Here is a 7,588-nt window from a genome sequence, read left to right as displayed (position 1 = left end):
TTTATTTTTTTTTTTTATTTTATTAAACAAGTTACAAAACAATTTACAAAAAACATTGACAGCTGTACACGAAAGACAGCAGTTTTACAAGGGAGGGGAGCAGCAAAGCTAGGCCCCGAACCCTACCGTTCAACCATTTTACAGGGAGGAGGACAAACCTCAAATCCCAGTTCCACGTGTGACAAGACAATGACAATGACATTTATACATTAGACAATACCGTTACATACAAAAGTGCAGACAATACAGACCCAGCAAGCCCCCGCCCCTCCCACCTAGATCCCGTGTTTATATCTGTCAACCAGGGCTCCCTGATTGGCCCACATTAACAACCCCAAATCAAGGATCTCTTAGTCAGTGAGATCCACCTGGGTCTGGTTTTAATCACTGCAATTCTTAAACTGATTTAATCCATGAAATGAAGGTACTCCCATGAACTGTTTAGTATGGAGTTAGTTCCAAGTTTTTGATTGATCAATAATGAAACAAGGTTGCAATATTTCCAAGTTAAGGAATGTGGAGGTAGTGAGGTCCTAAAGATAGTGGAGGGATTTCTTTCCTCTTTTCCCAGTACAGTTTTCCTTCCCACCCAACAAATCAAGTAACCAAGAGAAATTCAAATGTGAATGTTGCAGAGACTAGACCATATCTTAAGATTTCTGCTTGGGAAGGAGTATCTCCTGGTTCAATATTGTAATTATTGGACAACTTGCATCTCCCATATATACTTTGTGCTTGTCCTATATGTTAATCAGAGGTACAATAAATACAATAAGATCTTTACAGAATTGATGCCTTGTAATTGTGATCTTGGCTGTAGCTGCAGGCACAAAGTCTGGAAAGTTTGCTCTGAAAAACATAGTGCAGATCAATCATTCAGGTAATAAATTTTCCATAGTTCTGCACATGATTGAGCAATTCACTCAGTGATGGTTATCTGCACTTAAGCTCTACATAACATGGTGAAGGTAGTTGCTTTTTTTTTGGAGAATCACCTTTTTTTGCATCATTTTTAGCTATCATGAATAAACAGTGTAAACTTCCAACAGCAAAAAAACAAGTATTTAAAGGAAACTCCCTGAAGTAGGAAGAGGGATATAAAAATGTGTTTTTTTTTTAAAATTGTGCTTAACTTGATATAATATATGTTTGTTTCTCTTCAAACTGATTTGCAGTACGTATTTAATCCAAATACATTCACTCTACATTTGATTATTTTGCACAGTGAACTGCAGTATTGCTCCTAAAACTTATAAAAACTGCTACCCATGCTTTGTATTTTAGATACCCAATACAACACACCTTGAGCTGAATCAGAGTGAGAGTGAATTGCTCCCAATTCCTTTATGTTGCTGCTCTTTAAATAACTACTAGAAAATGCACTTTTTTTTCCCACAATTTATATTTTTATGCATGAACTGCGATATCGAGCCTCTACTTTGCACTTGCAAAGATGGCACGGATCACAGCAGGAATATCTGATGTGGCACAATATGGAAGGTAAACTGATTTCCTGTCTCTCTCTGGGATGCCACAAATCAACCTTTATCCATGTCTCTTCAATTCAGGAAATATCATTCTGTGAAAGCTAAGGTTGTTTGGAGCAGACCTGTTAATTTAGCAAGGCATGAGTAAATATATTGTATGACCTAACTGTGATAATCAGTTATGAGCATCAGGGATTATTTCCACTGAAACTAAAGCCTCAGTTGAAATAACCCCAATTGCCCTATATCCTGTAGTGCTGCTATGATAGCTATATAGACACTTAAACTTTGATTAAATAGTACTAATGTTGAATTAGAAACTTGTGCGATAGTTTGTTCTATTCTCTTTGTTTAGCTCGCTTTGAAGAATTGGAGCAGTCTGATACCAGAGTCAAGTATTTTTGGGAAGCGCTCACAAATTTCACAAATGGTAAGTGGCCTCATTTAGAGTTACTTGTTAGTTGGTTAAACCAACTTTTTCCAGTGTCCGTAGTCTGAGTAATACCTACCTGTTTTCTAGTTTGAAGATTAGAGGAAATTTTGTATCATGTCTAACATAAGATTTATTCTGATCATTAGACCAAGTGGCTATCACTGTGTGTGACAGGTAAAAGACGTTGGAGCACTTTTGTTACCTCTGAAATGTTACACTACGAGCATATTGAAATTTAGTGAAATTCATGCACCTTAAAAAAACACAAATAACAATTACTGGTCAATAATAGCTATCATGGACATTGTGCTCTGGGGTTTGAGTATTCTGACCAGAGATTTGAGCACCTTTTCCAGACTCTCACTGCAGTGCAATAAGAGAGTGTGTTACATTTTCAGACATGCCAACATTTTGGGGGGAGCCATCAAGTTGATACTCTCTTTATTTGAAGATGTAAACAAGTTTTTTTTTCTCATTTAAAACCCTGTGTGATTTTTGCCTGCATGTGCCCCAAACAGCTATGGATTTGAATATCATATCCAGGCCAATATGAATCAGTTGAGCGGGATTTGTTTTAATACTGCTCTAAAGTACAAAATTGTGATTTGTATTGTTAGTAGACATTGTCTTGTTTGCACAAATGGCCTGTTGTACTAAACTGCTCATTGCTATTTGGCGTTTAAGTATAGCAGTACAAAGATTAAAGTCTTTTTGACAATTGTGGGGAAAAACAGGCGATGCTTCTTTTTTCTGTTTCCTCTCTAATTTATTTTTCAGAGGATCGCAGTCGATTCTTAAGGTTTGTTACGGGTAGAAGCCGTCTGCCTGCTCCGATATTCATCTACCCAGACAAGTTAGGGTAAGTACATTAGATTGTTGGATGGTGACTTACCCTGGGTACTTCAAAAGTGAGCTGGTTGATTGCCATCAATGACCTACATTCAATTGGAAACTATATAAAAAACTACAGTGAAAAAATGAAAAGCTTTCCAGAGGAGTGTTGTTGTGATTTACACTGTCAGTCTGCCATGATACAAATTACTGATCTCATTTGGTGGGGCGTGCTTTCAGGTGATGTTGTAACTAGAGGAGACTCACTGCAGAGCCTACCTGTGGAGCAGAAATGAAAAATGGTGGGATAACAGGATGCAGGCTCAGGATTTGGATTGTATTAATTCAAGTCTCATTTGTTAATTTTGCCTACAATAAAAACAAAGTGCTAGGGAAACATGGTAGGTCTGGCAGCGCCCGTGGAGAGATGAACAAAATGATCATTTCTGAAGAGTCATATCAGACTGGAACTGCTTCTTTTTGTTTCCCTTGATTTAAGTTGTGTATTTTCAGTATTTCCCACTTTTCGTTCAACTCTACCAGGACAAAGACAGTAGATTCATAGGAACATTACAGCTTGTCATCACCATTACACCATCTTGACTTGATGCTATGGTGCCATTTATTTACTTTTCTGGGTTAAAATCCTGAGACTCCCTGATAATAATATTATTCGTGCCCCTGCACCCCACTCCCAACGAACTACCACAGCATCTTAAAAAGACCATTCGCCACCTTCTCAAGGGCAATTTGGGATAGCCAATAAGTGCTGGCATACCCAGTGATACTCACACCCATGAACAATTTTTTTTAATACCCTGTTTTATTGTCCTGCCTGTGGAATATGGAGAAAGTGAGGACTGCAGATGCTGGAGATCAGAGTCGAAAAGTGTGGCACTGGAAAATCGCAACAGGTCAGCGAGCATCCAAGGAACAGGAGAATCGATGTTTCAGGCATAAGCCCTTCATCATTCCTGATGAAGGGTTTATGCCAGAAATGTTGATTCTCCTGGTCCTCAGATGCTGCCTGATCTGCTGTGCTTTTCCAACGCCATACTTTTCAGCTCTGCTTGTGGAATATGTCATTATTCACATTGCCAGGATACCTGGTAGTGATCCACATTTCATTGTCAGATAAGACCCGTGCTCTCATTGTGTAAGGATGGATCAGGATCTTCAGTTTACAAAGCTAAGATTCTGAGCCTTAGTCCACCTCTTGTTAACCCAGGTAAACAGATCTGAAAGATGACTGGGTTGATGTGTATCTGGGTTGGTGTGGAGGGGAGAGAAATGAACATATCTTAGTATTCTATGTGGTCGTTTAACATACATCACATGGTAATTCTGTCCCTGGTCAGGGTTATTAACATCTCTTGTGGTTTTTGCAGTATTTTATTGAGCTTATCTAGGTGTTACATCAAATATAAACTAAGTTGCATAAGTTATATGTTATATAGAATTTCTTTTTTAATTTTACAATATGTTAATATTTGCTATTGTTTCTTTGACAGCTCAGAGAAAACAGATGCTCTCCCAGAGTCTTCCACATGCTCCAGTACACTTTTTCTGCCAAACTATTCCAGGTTTGTTGCTTCTATTTAATCAAGAGTTTCTATTCCTGGTTTTTTTCTTTTTTTTTCCCTTTTCCAGAGGTCAGTCTTTGGATTTTAATGGACAATGTCAGTATTTTGTGCGTTATTTCACAAGTCTCATTATCATTAATCTAGCAGTGTCAGCTAAGCCCAAACTGTTTCTCTCTTGAGGCTCACATATGCCTGTGCATATGTTAGAGTAAGAGTTCATGAGCCTCGGCTGTTCTCGTTGTCCTTCCCACAAGTTATTGAAGTCAATTGTAGCACTCTAATTGCTGTCTCTTATGAGGTTAGATACCTTAGCATAAGACCACATCCAGTGGTGCCATAAACTAGTAAGTCATTGGGGGAATTATTGCAACTTTTCAAACTTCTCTTAGTCTGTGTGAATCATCACATCATGACTTCATAGCTTTTAGAGTCTATTGCTGTTTATTTCAAATGGTCTGAGCTCATGTATGAACCTTACAGATAGTTTGGCTGCACGAACAAAGCTTGTATTTACATGATGCATTTATCGTACAGTTGCAATGGAACATTTTTCTCAGATATAATCCTGTGGAATAATGTAGCCATATGTACTGGACTTGGCATCCCCGATCACAGATTTGTAGAGTATATTTGAAGGAGGCTATTTGGTCCAACATATCAATGCTGGATTTTTCAAAACACAGTCAAGTTGATCTATTCACTCATTCATCCTATTCTTTCCCTTCACGTATTTATCTGATTCCTATTTGAAACCTAGCATTGAATCTGCTTCCACTACCCTTAAGGAAATGTATTTCAAATCATACCTAGTCAATGGCAAGGGAACACAAGACACAGTAAGCTTACGTGGATACTTTTTGATCATTCAACCACTGAAAACTGTTCCTTTTTATTTGCTTTATGTAAAACTTGCAAGATTTTAAGGAATATCAAATCTCTTCTTGGCCCATTTTGCTCTTTCAAAAACACTTACACCCATTTATTCAGTCGATCCAAGAAACATAGGAAATATGAGCAGGAGTAGGCCAATCAGAGTGATCACACAGCATTGATTGAAATATTGAGTAGGATGTCAATGATGTGTGATTTGAGGGGAACTTGCAGTTGGTAGTGTTCCCATGTAGCTGCCGGCCTTGTCTTTCTAGTTGGTGGTGATTGCGGGTTTGAAGGGTGTAAAGTTGGAAGGGTGTTTTTCTGACTGGAGATCTGTGACCAGTGGTGTTCCACAGGGAGCAGTGCTGGGACCCTGTCATTTTTAACATATCTAATATATAAATGATTTGGAGGAGAATTAACATGATCTCTTTTGGTGATACAAAGATTCAGGGAGCTACGGACAGTGAGGAGGATTGCTAGAGGATACAGCAGGGTATGGATAGTCTGGAGATTTGGGTGGAGAAATGTCTAAGTAGCCTTAGTGAATTTCTTCTGTGCATCTTGTACTCCCTTTTGTTTTTGAGTGTCAGTGGCGAAGGGGCCTGAATGGCACTGCGTTCGTAGTCAAGCATGCTGCTTTGACCCAGATGGTGTGCAACCTCTTACATGTTGTTGGAGCTGCACTTCATGCAAGCAAGTGCAAAGTATACCATTCCACCCCTGACTTGCGCCTTGTAGATGGTGGAGAAACTTTATTGTGTCAGGAAAAGAGTTACTCACTACATCAGGGTGAGAAGTTAGGAATCTTGTAATGTTTTGAGATGCTTTACATTTTATTTGAGAGGGCAGTCAGGGTATAGGTTTAACATCTCCGTCAAAGAATAGTTCAGCATACCTTCAGAAATTGCAGCCTTGAACTTCTAGGTCTTGAACATTCAACCTTTTTTATTCTTAATTAAGCAGTTAACTGTGATGTGTGAAGATCTAGACTGAGTGGACCCTTATCACAGACAAAATTAAAAAGCAAATTTCAGTCAGAAGAGGCTACGTTGTGGAACCTTTATTTCAGTTAGCTTCATGAGACAGGAGTCAAAGAATAGAAAGAATTAGAGTGTAATTAAGAAGTGGAAGAATCATCTATACTTTCATGGAGTTCCCTGTCTTTAAGTTTGCAGTCTTGTCCTTTTAGTTGTTGATGTCAGGTGAAGAGAAGTCCGTTACACAGATTTTCTGAATGAGAAATTTCATTAACAATGTTTGTCCACAAGATGGTGGTGGAGGACACCAGTGTTTCCTAATCTACCCTGCCGGAGGTCTAGATGCAAATGATTAACTACTGCTTTTTTATTTGCAAAATTGCATTGGCAATGCTACAAGCTGCATTCCAATGTTGAAGGAACTGTCACTTTTTAGGTCGCTTTCACACAGCTCATAGTGGACCTTGATGTGACGATGCCAGTGTTGGACTGGGATGTACAAAGTTAAAAATCACACAACACTAGGTTATAGTCCAGCAGGCTTATTTGGAAGCACTAGCTTTCAGAGTGCTGTTCCTTCAACAGGTGGTTGTGGAATATAAGATTGTAGGGCATAGAATTTATAGCAAAGGTTTACAGTATGATGTAACTGAAATTATATATTGAAAAAGACCTGGATTGTTTGTTAAGTCTGTCATCTTTTAGAATAGGCATGTTGGTTCATACGTCATTCTTTCATACGTCAATTCCAGAACTTTCTTGACGTTACATTCTCAAGTGAACTTTAACAATAGGTGCCAGGTTGGCCCAGATAATGCATTGAAGGTGTGAGGTGCCCTGTGTGAGGCTGTCTGTGCACCAATGTTCAGACTGATTCTAATCTAAAAAGGGGATTTACAGAATCTTACATATATTCTTGCAGTTTTTGAGCAAATTAAAATGTAATTCTGCATATGCCAATTCACCCCACAAGCGTGCGTGCGTGTGTGCGCGTTGGGTGGGGGTGTGTATGAGTGTGTGTGAGTGTAAAGGGGTATAAGTCTGTGAGAAGGTGTGTGTAGGAGTTTATGTGTGAGTGTATGAGAGAGGGTCTGTGAGTATATCGGTCTGTAAGAGTGTCGATATGTGTTAGTCTGTCTGGGAATGAGTGTAGTGTAGTGGGGTCACCTGAAGTGTGACATGAACCCAAGGTCCCTGTTGAGGCCATTCTCATGGGTACCAAACTTGATGATCAGCTCTTCTCAGCCACATTGTTGCCTGTCCTGAAGTCCGCCTTGGAGAATGGTCACCTGAAGGTCCGAGGTAGAACGTCCCAGAGTGCTGAAGTGTTCCCCGACTGGGAAGTACCAGTCCTGTCTGTTGATTGTTTTGCGGTATCCATTCATCCGTTGCCATAGCCTC

General features: G+C 39.3%; 1 protein-coding gene across 1 annotated transcript in view; it reads left to right on the top strand.

Annotated features, from left to right (window-relative positions):
* The window catches only part of hectd3 (HECT domain containing 3), a 69,526-nt gene that overhangs the window by 56,719 nt on the left and 5,219 nt on the right, over window positions 1-7,588 (top strand). Inside the window, exons 18-20 of the mRNA XM_043700093.1 lie at window positions 1,843-1,917; window positions 2,698-2,779; window positions 4,263-4,334. Coding sequence (XP_043556028.1) covers window positions 1,843-1,917; window positions 2,698-2,779; window positions 4,263-4,334 — 229 coding nt within the window. The remainder of the gene's footprint in view (window positions 1-1,842; window positions 1,918-2,697; window positions 2,780-4,262; window positions 4,335-7,588) is intronic.

The sequence above is a fragment of the Chiloscyllium plagiosum genome, chromosome 11, assembly GCF_004010195.1.
Source record: "Chiloscyllium plagiosum isolate BGI_BamShark_2017 chromosome 11, ASM401019v2, whole genome shotgun sequence".
In the NCBI taxonomy this organism is placed as follows: domain Eukaryota; kingdom Metazoa; phylum Chordata; class Chondrichthyes; order Orectolobiformes; family Hemiscylliidae; genus Chiloscyllium; species Chiloscyllium plagiosum.
This window is presented reverse-complemented; position numbering and strand designations above follow the sequence as displayed.